The 17210-nt window shown below is 32.1% G+C and overlaps 1 protein-coding gene across 1 annotated transcript in view; it reads right to left on the bottom strand.

Moving 5' to 3' along the window:
- LRP1B (LDL receptor related protein 1B) overlaps window positions 1-17210 on the bottom strand; it is a 1811620-nt gene that overhangs the window by 283046 nt on the left and 1511364 nt on the right. The window contains exons 50-55 of the mRNA XM_045853515.1: window positions 16908-17057; window positions 14363-14485; window positions 12872-12991; window positions 7930-8058; window positions 4640-4762; window positions 683-823 (exon numbers count right to left, since the gene is read on the bottom strand). Of these exons, the coding sequence (XP_045709471.1) occupies window positions 683-823; window positions 4640-4762; window positions 7930-8058; window positions 12872-12991; window positions 14363-14485; window positions 16908-17057 (786 nt within the window). The remainder of the gene's footprint in view (window positions 1-682; window positions 824-4639; window positions 4763-7929; window positions 8059-12871; window positions 12992-14362; window positions 14486-16907; window positions 17058-17210) is intronic.

Here is a 17210-nt window from a genome sequence, read left to right as displayed (position 1 = left end):
CTTGGAAATATAACATTGACATTTTAAAATCAGGGCACTAAAAAAGACACTTTTAGTGAATAATAGTTGTTCCAAATAAAGCTATGAAAAGAAGACCCGGTTTCGCAAATACTTATCCTGATGACTTGAACATTATTATTCATTATTGTAACATGATAAAAGAAAGCCCATTAACATGCAAACATTAATGGGCAAAAGAAAGCCCATTAACATGAAAAAATGAATTTTTATTTTAAAATATATGACCATATATTCGATATAGAATAATGAATGATAAATAGACCAATATGATATTAATTTACTTTATTTTGCCAAAGCATGGATAATACAGACTTCCATTAAATCTCAACTTCTTTTATGTTTAAATTTTTGAGTAAATTTAGATAGGGAAATTTCATTCACATAGCAATATGTATTAGGATAAGATGATCTTTTTTGAAGTTGGAATGGTGACGGATTTATCAGGTTCATTGTCTCGAATCTTCATGTTTTTGACACATACTAAATTTCTAAGACTAGCTCCAAAACATTAGGGATCCTACATGGTATCAGCAGAAACACCAGTGCTTAGTTAATTGCATTTCTTTTCATTGACTACCGTTTTAAACTAAAAATCAGAGTCACAGTTTTGCCATTAAAAAAAGACAAATTTTTGAAAAATCATAGCATAAATTTTCTGTACCTGCACTTTTACACTTTGGGTTTAAAGGTGCTTCATCAGAATGGTCCAGGCAGTCAAAGTCTCCATCACACTGCCACTGAATGTTTAAAAGACATCGCCCATCAGCACAACTAAATTCTTCTGCATTACACTGTCGGTATTCTAAAGACAAAAAAATAAATATTCTAACTTGTGCTTTAATAAAACAAACATTAATTAAAACTTAGTGTACTCTAAGGTACACTATACCTAATTAACCATGCGGGTTACCTGTACCTCCTGTGGGAAATGTTTCTCATTTCTCTCTGGGACAGTGGTCATATCTGCAAGCAATATTTGTGGTTTGGAAGTAGAATAAAAGTCCAGAAAATAAATTTGTAAACAACACTATTACTGTTTCTAGGTGAGAAAATAAGAATGTAGGATTCCAGTATACCATTTCCACTCACCTATTAGCTATAATTTTAAAAAGCTCCCTTAGAATAAAAAATAAAATGAAAGTTATTAGAATTTTTTTAAGACCAAGCTTGGTTAGCTATAATACCAGGACATGTGAATGAACTGATTTTGAATTACAGTGATAATTTTTCTCTTTACAATCTACTTTTTATTTATTTATTTATTTATTAAATCAAGCTGTTTTTATTTTAATTGTTGTTGCAGTACAATTTTCTATCTTTTACTCCCATCCCAGCCCACCCACCCAGCCCTCCCCTCCTCCCTCCCATTTCCACCCACCCCTAGTTTTTATCCATGTGTCCTTTATACTTGTTCCTGTAAACCCTTTCCTTTTTCCCCTGAAATTCCCCTGAAATTCCCTCTCTTCTCCCCTCCCCTCTGAACACTGTCAGTCTGTTCTCTATTTCAGTGTCTTTGGTTATATTTTGCTTGTTTCTTTGTCAGCATGGATGCAACTGGAAAGCATTATACTAAATGAAATAAGCCAGGCGGTGAAAGACAAATATAATATGATCTCACCTTTAACAGGAACCTAAACAACAAAACAGTTACAGTGATAATTCTTAGAAATTATAATATTATGCTTATATTTGTGAATCATTCAAAATGTAAATAAATTGATAAAATAAGAAAAATTAAAAGTCAATGATAGAGAAATAAGCACAAAAACTATTATAACTATTATATATTGATTCTTAGAGGCATTGAAAAGCTTTATTCAAATCATGGTATCCATCAGCCAATTATTAATGTTGATATCTATGCCTGATAAGTAAAATTCATTTCATTTTCAATATTATAAAATTTTAAATTGAATTTTCCCATAATATTGTAATAATAAAACCTGTGGCTTATATTAGAAACTTTCTGGTAATCTATACAAGTATTCTATTTTTGGAAATAGGAAGTAAGATTTGTATGGTTTAAAAATAAATAACACTTTAATAAAAAACTAATTCAACAATGATTACTTAATTGAAGTATTTATCACATTGAATGGCAAAAGAACTTTCTAAAAATTCCAGTTGGCTTAATGTTTCTTTCCTCTGTCTCTTTCTTCACTAGTTCTTCCTTCTTGTTACTGGATATATTCAAGGCTCTCCTAGCCCCCAAACAATAAAGATCCATTGACCTAACTCTTAACCACACATTTCTTTTCCTTATACTACCCAGTTTCCCTTTCCCTTACCTCCAGTTCATCTTTGATTCATTAACATCTCATTTCTGCAACATCTACATTCTGAACTTCTTCAGAGCTAACAGATTCCAAGTGACAAGTGTCAAATTCAAAATGTCTCAGATCCCTACTTCATTTGCCTGTAGTCTTTGACACTGTTGACCACACTCCCTGGAAATCCAGGCTTGTCTCTAACTTTGCTTTCCCTGTTTTTATTTTTTCCTGTTTCTTTATGCAGTCCTCTGCAGTTCCACCACAAAATGTTGTAGATGAAGCCTTGACTTCAGTCCTTCAAAGATCAGTGTATTTTGCCCCCTCTCCTTTCGACAGTGTTGGGTATTCTCATTTGTTATCATATTTGGATATCACCTTTATGCTGATGGTCACCCAATTAATATTATTTGTCCTGATCATCATTCTGGTTTTTAGAACCAAGATTTCAAACACCCACTACACAGTTTCACGTGATTGTGTGAAAAACATCATTTTAAAAATATCCAAAATTAATTTTACATTACATCTTTCTTGTGCACAAACAAAACTGGCCCTTGAACTTCTGTGATCTGAAGCTAATTAACAGCAAAAAACACACCACGTTATCAAGCTAGAACTTTTCCTTTATCCTCAATATCTAACTGTAATTCAACTCTGGGCTCTTCTGCACTTTCTATTCCACTGTTTTAGCCCAGATTCAGAAGCATGTTGTTAAATATCAGAACTATGCAATAACTTTCCAACTAGTTTACTTTTGCCTTACTGCTCCCCTTTCCCATGGCAGTATTCCATCCACTCTGCTGAAAAAGATGGTCCTAAAACACAAATTTGACTGAGATATTCCTCTGTTCAAAATGTGTTCTGGCCACTGAGAGACAAAATAATTAAATACAAATTATTTAACATTGTATTTTTAGGATCTAGTTCCAAATCAATTTGCTGGCTTCAACTTACATCACAAATGACTAATTGTCGTTTCTCAATTATTGTGATATTCAGGTCGGCGTAAACATATACAGAATTCATTTTGTGTCTGTAACTGCTCTTACCACTTTAGAAATATGAACTCCTCTAATTGCCTTATCTAACCTAAGAGTTAAGCAATGTTATTGTAATTTTTTACAGATGTGGAGATTGAGGTACCTAGAAGCAAAATAACTTTTCCAAGGTCACACAGTCAGTAAGTGGTAGGGGCAGAACTTGAACCCAGGCCAGCTGGCCCCAGCTTATCCTGCTCTTAACCACCATGCTGCACTCTCTAGCATCTAAGTAGGATTTCCACTAACATTCCCTGCTTCTTTAGTGCTTCAAAAGTCATTTTCTCAGCTCTGATTTCATGCATTGTGATATTTATTCCGACCTGACAATGTACATTATATTATATTGTATTTCTGATTTTCCTTTTAGTAATTTTTTCTGGTGGGATCTCTGTCTCATTCATCTCCATATCAAGCAAATACAGTGTCTAGCAGAAGAAAGGTATTTAATCAGTCATAACTCTACTTCAGGTTTAAGTCTTGAATGATGATTCATCTTTTAAAATATCACATTGAATCTACAACTTAATGGTGAAATGATCATAAAAACATATCCATGGATTTCAAGGAGATTTATACCAAGGACACTGCTCAGGCAGGACAGGAAAGGGCTCTAAATCTATCATCTTTCGTAGGTGTATGTGGATTTCATGGCTTCTCATTTTATCTTAATTCACATATGCATTTAAATATTTACAAAAATAGCAGGTTTGCATAAGGTTTCAACTTCAGCTGGGAATTTTTAATACACTGAATTTTATCTCAAAATTTATATATGTATTTGTATTTATATTATATATATGGGGTAAGATACATATGCAAAGATAAATTTCATAGCAATTGCATTTTAACAAATAAGTGATGTGTAAATAATATAAGGTAAAAAGAAAATGCTCAATATCGAGTTATTCCCATAGTTGTGGATTGCATTTTTTTCTCTGATTCAGATATTTGATTGGCTATAAGACTGTACTAGGTAGTCAGCAATATATTACCTTTAAGTACTTCAAGGTACTTAAAAGTAACTTTTAGAAATATTTTTGGTGTGGTTCCTGATAAGAATACAATACCAGTAGATATGGTTTCCAAATAAACATGTAATTATTGTATAGCTTAAAGAGATTCTATCTCTTTAAGTGTATATATGTTACTTAATTTAAATGTTTTTAGCGATATTAATAAGTGTGATATTAATTTACTGATATTAACAAGATATTAATCTCTGTTTTGTTATTTATTTATATGTTCTTTGGTTTAAAAAAAAAGTGTTTAGCCTGAGAATCTTCTCCAGAAATGTTTAGACCTACTTACCACACTGCAGAGACTCATCGGAGCCGTCTCCGCAGTCATCATCGTGGTCACAGACGAACTGCTTGGGGATGCACACCTCATTGTGACACGTGAAAGTGCTGTCATCACATGTGTTATTGGGAGCTAAGAAAGCCATCACAGAAAATAAAGTTAGATGAGTACCTATTTTACCTTCTCTCACCTTAGGAGTTTGGGGAATGTTTGCCCTTATACTCAATGATTTATAGTCATTTAGAAAAAAAAACTTTATTCATTTAGTATATCAGATAAATTAATACACCAAATTAATAAATAGTTATTAATACTTTGAATATATGTTAATATAAATACACACATAATTTGAAGTTCTGGTGCTAATAGAGTCAACAGTTCTAGAGAGAACCTGAAATTTCAGGTCACTTAGCAATTTGTAACTTTACTAAAGCAAGAATTCAAAAATTTATATATATTTTTTTAAAGGTTACTCAATTGTAGGGGGTAGGTAGAAATGGAAGAGGGTCCAGGGGGATAAATAGTAATAGAAAAATACAATAAAATAATGTAAAAATAGGATAAATATAATAAATAAATAAAAAGATAACTGTAATAGTGTGGCTGTTTTTTTCTCCTCAAGCTTGTACAAATGCTAGTAAAGATATATAAACATGGCTTTATTTATGAAAAATGAATCTAAAAATATTACTAAGTGCTAATACTCATGATGAAAGTGAAAAAAAGGCAAAAGAGCTGAGAAAGTTACTGTTTTAAGGAGAAAGTGATTAACCATTTAGGTGATTTCAAGAGTTAGGTATTGAAACAGGTTAAGTTCTATGGTGTGATGAGCCCAACCATACACACCACATCATAAAGGAACATTGGTTTATGAAACGAATTATTGATCCTTTCAGAATACTGATCCATGAACATTGTGTTCCATTTAGTAAAGGTCCTAACCAGTAGGAAAATGGTTGATACAAATGTGCTATAAAACTTCAGCAGATGTTCAAAAGATGGTAAGTTATGCAAAGGAAATTTTAATACAATGTTCATAAAATCATAGAAGTTTGGAGGATCATATAAATATTTTCTCAATTACCTTTTCTTACACTTAAAGGATAAGTACTAGGGTAAGACTCAAGGTTTGAGATATCTCGAATGTCAAAAATCTGTCATAAAATGAATGTTAACTATCGTACTGTGGCTATCATTCCACAACATATACATATATCAAAGCATGATATTATACATCTAAAGCTAATACAGTGTTACATTTCAATTATATATCAACTTTTAAAATAAAAAAGAGCACATCATTATCATATACAGAGAAGAGAAAGGCTTTGTGAAAAGCCTCTCTGCCTCCTATACCCAGAGGAAGCTATTTACTTTCTTTGTGCATCTCTTTCTTTGTGTATTTAAAGAAGATGATAAAATCTATCTGATAAATTCTTGCAGGAACTAGATAAGTTATATGAAGCAGATCTGCTAAGTTTAGGTACTCAAATTCCTAGGTGCCCTTTAAGATTCAACCTTAAAATTATTTTGGGAAGATTCCTAAATTGAATTTGGGAATTAGATCATGTAAATAAATTCACCTGCAAAATAATGGACATATAATTGGACACTTGAAAAAATTTGGTTGTATTCCAATCTCTCCCTCCAATATCTTAACAGGCACTTTCCTCTACCCAGACTACCTGTCTCTCCTTCTTTTCTTTGTCCTTTATGACTTGGATAATGTTTTTACTTTTTCTTAAAGCCCTTCCGTGAGACTTCCAGGCTTTTTATATAATACTTCTTTGTGATGACCTAGAATCATTTACATATATCATTCTGACACTTGATGTATTATAATTATTCCCTTACATGCTTATTAGGTCCCTTCCCTAGATTGCCTCAAACTCCATGAAGAAATAAAATCTCTGCTTTCAACTCAGTAATGATTAAAGAGGCATGAATAGGCAAATAATAATAACAATAATAATTTAATCAAATATAATTTGTTGTCAACAAATCAACTTAAAAAATAATATGAAGGCCACATAGACCCAGCGTTAAAATATGCCCATTATAATAAAACTAAAACTTAGTCACTAATAATTCCCCTAACTTTTAAGCACACAACAGCTTATGTAACCATGTGAATTATGCCAATTCTAATACATGAATTATTCTTTAAAACACTGAACAACAGGGGCTTATTTGGCATTAACACTTTCAGATCACCTGAGTATAATTTGTCATATTTTAGAATAATTTACTTAACAGCACCTATATGGCCCAAGAGTGTTAATATGTGTCCCAGAGTATTAACTGCTACAATAGCAACAGTATACTGGGACCATCTAGATCCCTGATTTGATGCATATTTTAGTATGCAGCCCTCAGTGGCCCCATTGACCTTTACAGACACACACATCAGTTTCAAGATCAAAGCGAATTATTCTACAGTAGCATAGATTGTATGCACATAGATCTACTCAAAGTTTTCTTTTTCCTCTTTGTTTTAATTATTCCCCATATAGACATACTTACATTATGGCTTCAAATATAATTTTAAAGGCCTGAAGACAGGTCTTTGGAGTGACAATTGGCAGAATTCACTTTAATGAACTGAAGTCACAACAATGTTTTGGATCAATTGCTCAGTCTCTATTTTCTTGATCATGCAAAGGAATTTATCAAAAATTTTCTATTGAGTAATTGCCTGTAAATTTCCTGAGGTCACCTAGAGGCAGGAACTTGGTAAATTGTCTGACCCCCAAAAGTGTTCTTCTGATCCTCCAGCTTCACTCAACTACAGCCATAATATTTTTACCTGACCTAAGGGTTAATACCCTATCCATAGAGCTAATAGGTGTTCACTGACCTGCTGATCAGTAATTATTTAGGATCATGGATGCTATTTACAGAATATCTGAAATAGGTAATCTAAAAGTTTTCATGGTGGAGGCGGGGGGCGGGGGGCAGGGTAGTAGACGCTGAAAAGAAAGTAACAAACCTGCCACACTCACACACATATCAGGCAGTTATGTAATCTCAGAAGTGAAATGGTAACTGTTGAGTTCATCAGAACTGTTTTAAAATGGATAATCCCACTGTGTGTGTTTGAAAGGGTTTAAACAGAGGTGAGAAGGGTTGCTGGACTACTATGATGACAACATCCCACCTGATTAATTCCGACACTACCTGTGAGTCCAGGGATTGAGAAAGTGAGAGAAATGTGATATGGTGAACAGTACAAAACTAAATGTCTAAGGATGCTGCCACAGCTTTCTTTCACATACAGCCTGCCCCATGAGTGTTCATACCACAGCCTGCTGTTGAGAGCTCATCACTTCCATTTGGACAATCCCTTTCACCATCACACAGCCAGTGCTGGGGCACACAGGCATGGGAGCCCTGGCAACTGAACATGTCAGCCGCACAGGTGATGGCATCTGAAACTCAAAGAGAAAATGCCATTAAGGTCACTGCGTGTCTGCTGATAAAGGTATATCATGTACATTTCTTTTAAGAAAGAAGGGATGGAGAAAAATGTTGCTGACAAGGAAGAGATTGTAGTTATTTGGAATCATCAAATAGTATTCTTCCTCTACAGATACCTACAGATACCTGTAGATAATATTCCTTCTTAATTTCAAAGTTATGTTTCTTAAAGCTACACAGCAGAAAATAACAATATTTTCTTTTTGTAAAATGTAGCAAGGTATAGACATGTTATTGAACTGTGAGTAGACTGAAAGAAACCTTTAAAAGCACTGAACATATCAGGATAATATTAGAATTTATTGCTTAAGATATGATAATCACTGACCATATTGACTTATTTAATACTTATAATAACTGCAAACAGGAGAACAGTTTTTAATCTCATTTCACAGAAAAGGAAGTTGAAAAGCTTGCAGAAAGTCATAGGTCGCTCAGGGTGCCACATATTGACCTAGAAGTTCAAATTCCTTTTCATTCCTAAACACCTTCTCTTAACTACTAATGCCATTGTCAATCCCCACTTTGTATTGTTGAAAAGAATAAATGTGTGCATATTCGTTTTGCTTCTACACACTTAATAAACAGAATCTATCTTTTCTTTGCTCTACAAATTCAATGTCCCTTTAGTTGAGTGATGTTTTTCATATGTACATTGTGAAAAAAAATGCTTGTTGATTTGTAAATTCAAAGCATCACAGGTGCTTTCACTTTGTTTCCCCTTATATGGGCATAGTATAATCATATAAAATGAGAAAAGATGTATTCTTGTGATGTTTCCTTAGCCCCAAATACAGCCATGCATGTTGAATGGTTTGTTTGTTATTTATATAAAAGTTGTTGAGTCCTTAGTTATTGGACCCCTATATCTAATTTTTCTTTTTTTAGCAAGATTTTTTAAAGATTTTTATTTATTTACTTTTACAGAGGAGGGAAGGGAGGGAGAAAGAAGTAGAGAAACATCAACATGTGCAAGATACATCAATCAACTGCCTCTCGCATGCCCCCAATTGGGGACCCAGCCCATAACTCAGGCATGTGCCCTGACTGGGAATTCATCCAGCAGCCCTTCGGTTCACAGGCTGGCACTCAATCCACTGAGCCACACCAGCCAGGGCTAACTTTTCTTTAAATTCACTTTCTCATGAACAAAAGCTGCTCATAGAAAAGATGCTAAAAATCATATTGTAGGAATTATTCAGAAAATGTTAATATCTCCAGGAAGAAAATGACTGAATAGATTGAATAAATATAATTGTTTCCAAACATTTAAAACAATAAGTAACATACTTTAATCAAATTATCAACATCATATTCCTTTTCTGTCACAAAGTCATTATGAGTGGAAAATGCTTTTCAATGCCTTGTTTGTATCTGTGGGTGGTAGCGCAGTGACAAAACAGGAATCGCCAGTGAACATTTCCAACATGCCTTTCCCCGACGTACACTTTAGCTTGGAGGACAAGGTGGCAAATGAATGCTGAGAAGTCTCCCAGATAATTCAGATTTGCTCATTTGAATGAGGATAAGTGCTAACAAAATGAAGTTTAATATATCTATTAGGGAAAATCATAAAAATCTATTAAATACATGTTGCTTTCATTTAAAAATGAATTTATCTGCTACCTATTATGTTTTTAGTGCTTTTGAAAGTAAAATTCTCTTCCTGCAAAAATGACTTTTCTATTATTTCTTCCTCATATCTATCTTTTCAAGCTTGCCATAAGAGCACAGTGTCACCTTCACTATTTATTCTCAATTAGTGCTCTAATTTCTATAATGTTTTTATTAAGTTTGAGATTAAAAATGCATTTTTCTGCTAAGCAGGTTTGATACATGTAATTTTTTTTGTCTATATATTTATTATTTTTATTTTGTTTTAAAGATTTTATTTATTTTTAGAGATAGGAAGGGAGGGAAAAAGAGAGAGAGAGAGAAACATCAATGTGTGGTTGCCTCTCACGTGGCACCCACTGGGGTCCTGGTCCACAACCCAGGCATGTGCCCTGGCTGGGACCCTTTGGTTCACAGCCCTGCTCAATCCACTGAGCTACACCAGCCAGAGCTTTTTGTCTATATTTTTATTATCACCCTAATTCATTTTCAAGGTAGGCATCATAGATAAAGCATTGTTTTTTGACTGTTGAGAAATTTCATTCTCTATGACCTTGGAGAAAACTAGTGTCTGAATTTCACTGTCTGTAAAGTGTAGGTTATGACTACATAATTACTAAGATACCTCAATGTACGAAATGGCTTAAGGCTCTCTGCAGCTAATTTTCTGGCTCCCTTGATAGTGTTCAACAGATTTTGTGTTATGAGCATGCCAAAATATCGTAGTCAACTGGAAAGAAAATGGAACAAAGAAAAAATTATGACTTCATTTCATAATTACCACTGCCATCTGAAGACATATTGACTTCCTCAGGGATATGAATCCCAAAGGAGAAGGAAGACAAGCCAAAGGTATTCCACCAGATCCATCCTGTACACTTACTCAGAGACAATGTTTGATTGCTAGGAGTTACTACCTTATTTAGTAAGTATTTCAGAAACCTTAACTCTGTCATTGTGATTTACTGAGTGAACTCAGGCAAATTTATTAACATCTATTTTTTATGATTAAATAATGGAGGGGGACTACACTTTGATTTCAAAATAAGTCCTCAGATCTCAAGTCAAAACCATTATGAGCTTATTAAGAAAGATTGTGTTTACAGTTTACATTAGAATATCTGGAGGTGGGGATTAAGAATTTACATTTTTAACACACTTCTGAGAAAGATATTTTGTGTGCTAAAGGTTGAGAACTGCTGAGATAAACTATTTATAAAGTTCCTTTTTAATCCTAAAATATTAGGTTTAGTTCATTGATTGAGGCTTGGTCTAAAGCAGTAACTTTTATGTGGCTCCAGTTTGGTAGTTAGTATAAAAATTAGCCTGTAATTAAGTTAAATTGTTTTGTTTTTTTTGACAGTATGTAACATGCTCTTTATAATTTTAATCTTTTCTTTTTAAATTCTTGGGACACTGATAGATATAGGCATGACAATAACAATAGACATGTCAATATATTGTCAGTGAAAATAATGATATACATAACAATAATTCTGAAAAATAAAGGAGGAGGCAGAAGAAATAGAACAAAAGAAAATGGAATCAAATTCATTTATACAGTGAAGATGGTCATTTAGATAATTACAACAGTTATAAAAAGAAAAGGTAGATCTTTTTGTATCTTCCATAGTAAGGAATTTGATAGACAAGAAATAAAGTGGCTTATTACCATGATCACAGAGCTGGAAGATACAGGTGTGGGAAAACTCAATTCAGTATGACTTTAAGGTCTTTAATCCATTTTGTTATACTGTCTATTCAGAAAGGATAGTGATATCAGTGGAGCCGTTTAATGTAGGGTTAAACAAAGACTCCATAGCAGTATTATTTTAAACACTGAAAGCATGTTCAAGCCATTGTAAGGAGCTAGTATTTTTGTTAAAATAAAGGAATAAAATAAAATAAAATAAAATAAAATAAAATAAAATGTAAGGTTTAATAGAAACTAGAAACAAAGTAGTTAAAAGACAGCAACCAGTTATCTAATTGGTTGCTGATTGATTTTTTTCAGAGTTTTTTGATAGTGATCTTTTTATATTTACATTTATCTGTCATATAACTAAATTGTCTCAGCTGCATAAATAAAAAGTAGGTTTTGGTTAGCTTAAATAGAAGAAATTAAGTTTCTGCTTTGAAAAGACAGCTCCAATTTTATGTTATCTCCAGAGAACTTAAGTTTGCTTAAATGTTATAAGATCTTATCTATCTGTCTCCATGGTAGTAACATAAAGAATGGGCCAGACTCCTGATATTTAAAAAAAGGTGTTAAGTATACTTAAGTCTATTTATACCCTTATTCTATGATTCAGGTCCTTTTCTCTCTAAGATGAGGATGAAAAGCTATGAAATACAGCTTTTATAATGATTAAAGAGTATATATTTATAGATATAAACATATATATGTATTTATATGTATGTGTATGTATATATATATATATATATATACGTATATAAACAGATCAGATAGACACAAGTAAATTATAATTGTTCAAGTGTAATAAACTTACATATTATATTCCTTCCTTCTTTTATCCAATAAGAAATTCATTAATTCCATATAAATTGTTTATTTTTTGTGATTATTTAGAAACAATTATGTTGGATGTGCAGTGGATATATACTAGTTAAATGTAGATGCTGAACACTATACTGCTAATTATATAAGGCTAAATTGTAAAGCACATTTTAAAATAGCATACAGTAGCCTCCTTCCTTACTTCCCATTGACAACAACTCAATAATAATGATTATTATAATGCACACACACATAAACAGCATGTGTGGCTCCTTGGGTATAAATCAGTGTAATACTTTTGGAGGTTAAGCTAAAAATGCATATTAAGAGACATGAAAACATTTTTGATTATTTGATCCAAATAATTCTAGTTATTAACATCTATTCCAAAAATCACTGAAGACTAGAAATAAATTTTACAAACACCTTCATTGTATCACTATTCAGGAGAAAACCTGAACATTGATAACAACTAGGCTGTCATAAAACAATGAAAGCAACTATATGGAAATGTACATAGACATTTCATGTCAAGATAAAGTAGAAAACAAAGCTTTAGGTGTCCTCTAGAATGACAGACATATGTATCATGCATCTAAAAACTGAATGAGAACATAGAAGAAACTACTCACCACAAATGCTGTCACTTTCATCCAGTCCATCTCCACAATCATCCTCTCCATCACAAATCCAGTGTTTAGATATACATTTTTGTGTAGAACAAGCAAATTGGTTCCAGGAACAAGAAGAATCTAAAACCAAACAAAAATATCTGCTCTAGGTGCAAAAGAAAATAAAAAGTATTTAATACCATGTTTGGACAGATCTGAGAGTGAGAATGTTCTTCTTTAGACTTTATAAAAATCAACAATTCTATAATAAAGCAAGCCAAATTCCTCTTCTCTATGGCAGCTCTATAATATTTGACAACTGCTTCCCTCTGAGTTGCCAGGTTGTGCAACATTTTTCCTTCAAAATACTTCTCACAGAGTTTGATTTTGAGCTAGTCATTATGATGGTACTCTTTTCTAAGTATATTCCAGATTGTGATTTTTAAAAAGCATGTGGTGAACAGGTATAAAACAAATATCCCAGGTGTGATAGAACTATTCTTTCTCATTTTAATATATATTTTTGAACAGCTGGTAAAAAATTTACATCTTATGTGAGTTAACAACACGGCAGACTCCCCAGCATGTATTTTTATTTTTCAAAATGAGATAACAGGTGATTTTAGCTTGATGACAATGCATTCATTTCACACTTATCCATACTTATCATTCTGATGTTTTAATTTCTCATCCTTGAGAAAAGTTAAGTCTGAGTAATACCAGCCAAATTCATTGACAGGGTGGCTGGTATGTTACTACCAAATTATGCATTTGTAATAGTGCACCCTATTTATTTCCAAGGTCATGTTTATGATTGCTCTCCTGGACCCTCAGCCTATTCCTCTATTCAGCATTCTTATCACCATGAAATATCCAAAAATAAAAACCTTCCATAGTAAAGTCTTCAAAATATAAATTACTGTAAAATAGGTTTTTATTTTGATTCTATAAATTATTTTAAAGTTTGTGTATTATTTAAAATGTCTGCTTCAATGATTTATGAAAAGAGATATTTATATAACTGAAACCTTAAAAACTTAAAGAAGATACCATATATAACCATTATATGGTTATATAATGGCTTTCTCTCCAGAAATTCTTAATCTACATAAACTATTTCTAAAGTTCTCCATTAATCAATAGAAACTTTTAGGAAAATAATAAATAGTCAATTACAGGTAGGAGGAGTATAATGAATAGAGAGAGCTAAATTCTTAATTTTCATAGCAGAAGATAAGTATATTTACATATAAAGATAATTAGAAGATGAAGGTATCAGTATATAATTGGAATTGATAGAGGTAATTAAGAAAAATAGAACAGGTTAAAAGGAAAAGTTAGAACAGCTGATTGTTAATCTCTAAGTTTTTATGTTCTAAGTATTATTTAATAAAAATAAAAATTGATGTCAAAATCAGTTAGGAGTATTTTGTATAAAATATCTTTGTAAAAGATATCAGTATATAAATTACAATATGTTTCATAAAAATAAAGCAAAATATAATGCCTCACCACAGTGTAATTCATCAAGTCCATCTTCACAATCTTTCTGACCATCACATACCCAGGTATTCAAAATGCATCTTCCACTAGGACAATCAAAATAGTTTTCTTCACATTTGTTCTTGCTTTGCACTGTGACAAAATATAAAATGTAATGTCAAATAATTTAATCAATCAGACTTCTAAAATATAGGTGGATAATAAAATAGTAATAATCCTTGAATTGGAAGGAATAAAGAACTAGAAAAGTTAAAACAAAACTGAGATGTTACCTTCAAGAATGTCAAGGTCATGAAAACTAATGAAAAAGTAAAAAATTAGCACAGACAGAATAAACTAGGCAGGTATAATAATCAAATCCAAAACAGAATGATAATACTAATGGAAAAATAGGTTATATCCAAATGATGTGGAGTTTTAGTAAAAAAAATACAATAAATAACTGAAATGTGAATAAAATGAGTGAGCTTAAGGTCAACAAATCATTTTGGTAGAAAACATTATTAATTCCCTATTCATAAAAAGTAAATAACATTATAACAACATTAGTAGACCTTTGTTTAAAAAGTATAGACTTAGTGTTCCTACTGTCCTATAGTATGAGTAGTCTTTGACAAAACTTAAATTAAGTATTCTCTAGCTTAAGGGAAAAAAGTTACAACACAACCTCTAATATTGTTATGCTTTGCAGAAATATCATGAGAATAAATATCTCTATATAAAATTATTTCTGTTAGTTATATATATATTTCTTAGAATGGAGTGCTGTTATTATAACCTCTAAGAATGCATATAAAATATCTGATGTTTTCAGTAGCGGATGTCATGTTTTAGACTGATGGGCTCATAGCAAATCAGAAGGTAAACTTGAGAGTATACATACCAGTTACTCTATAATGATCCAAAATTACCCCTATTTCATTTTTTTAAATATCAACTTTGTGGATCTCATTAAAAATAAAAATAATATTTTAGGAAACTTATTATTAAACCAACTAGTGTTGAGTGTGCTTTATGTTTTACTTTGTTTCGGATACTGCTTAGACACAGCCTAACTTGCAGGGGTGTCCAGCCTTTTGGTGTCTTTGGGCCACACTGGAAGAAGTGTTGCCTTGGGCCACATGTTAAATACATTGTAACATGTAATCATAAAAAAATCTCATAATGTAAGTAAATTTATGATTTTGTGTTGGGCTGCATTCATGGCTACCCTGGGCCACAGGCAGCCTTCAGGCCATGGGTCGGACACCCCGGGATTCAGACTGACCTATTACTAGACTCTTGTCTATCTGTCTGTGGGTCACAGAAGTCTAAGTGAGCATCCTTGTCCTTCTTTCCCAGTATAATCACAATTCTCTATTAATGTTAAAAGTTAACTTTTAAATAATTTATTAATTCTAGAAATATGTAAAGACCATACAAATTAAATACCAAATATATCTATATACAGATTTGTATATTGATATGTTTTAAAAGTTCTATTATATTTTGCCTTTAAGTTAATATTTAAATTGATCATAATGAGGGAAAGAACATTGAATTAAGACTCTAGACACCCAGTTTCCATGAACCTGAAATAATGTTTCTATATTTTTAATGTTCCATATAATTAAAAATAAAGTAAAAAATATGAAAGCCACAGAATAATGTTACTCATGTTGAGGAAAAAAAGAAAAGAAGACTGTTATTGCCAAATCCACTGGTAGATTTTATAAACTATTAAGAATATCAGTTTGTTATAGTTGAGTGTATGCAACTGTGTGTGATTTTGTAAAAAATACCCACAAATATAATTTCTTAAAGTACTTAAAAAATTATTAAATATCAGCTAAACATGGGAAAAGTGAGTGTAGCAGTAGGGTAAGGGGAGACAAATAGGAGTATAAGAACACATTTAATAGCTTCCTAAAGCATACTTATTTCCAGTTATAGTCATTTAACACCTGTTTTCTTATTATATATTTTTAAATTTCTTCCTTCAAACACTTAAAAAGAAATAGGGCTATGGCCTTTTCATGAAAATCACTCTTCTAAGAATGCAGATGACACTTTTCAGAGTTTATGTAAACATGGCTAATAGACTAAACACCTGTCTAAACTTGACCCAGTAATGATAACTATGACGTGAACTACCATACAAAAAAGGTGTGTCAGCTGCACCAAACACTCTGATATGACAATGTAAACTGTATAGTAACATTGAGTATAGCCAGTGGTGAAAAATATAGTATACCTGTCTTTAGTCTAAAAACAATTTTTTCTCAGTATGTAATACTTCTATGGAAACTTTATAGATTACACATTTTAAGTTTAATCACCAACTTTAAAAGAATTAATGGTGAACTAAAAGAGGAAATTCCTCCAAATAGGGAACAGATTTCTTGAGTATCATTTTATTATTCATTAAAAATGATCAAGTGGCATGTTTGGAATATTTAAATTTTAATCTCAATCATTTGATATTAATAATAAAATTAGTATGTTTAGCCAGTGCAACTAGCCTCTAAATCTTCAAGGCAAAGCCTGTTTTGTTTTTTTTTTCCCGTAGAATTACCTGGGCATTTTAATTCATCTGAATAGTCTCCACAGTCGTTAGCCCCATCGCATATCCAGGTTGGCAGAACACACAGTGAGGTAGAATTGCACCTTATGAACCCTGTGGTTTTTACTCCAAGTTTATAGAAGTGTGCACAGTCTGTATTATCTATAAGGAGTAAAAAAAATGAAAAAATGCCCCATAAGCAAAAATTATCAGTCTTCTATGTTGGAGACAAGAGAAGTTAGCCTCATTTGAATAAGTAAATATACAATCATTCTACACAACAGGGGTTAATTACATAACAGTTCAGGAGGAGGT

Source organism: Phyllostomus hastatus, unplaced genomic scaffold, assembly GCF_019186645.2.
Source record: "Phyllostomus hastatus isolate PE091 unplaced genomic scaffold, TTU_PhHast_1.1 phas_contig_1, whole genome shotgun sequence".
Taxonomy (NCBI): domain Eukaryota; kingdom Metazoa; phylum Chordata; class Mammalia; order Chiroptera; family Phyllostomidae; genus Phyllostomus; species Phyllostomus hastatus.
This window is presented reverse-complemented; position numbering and strand designations above follow the sequence as displayed.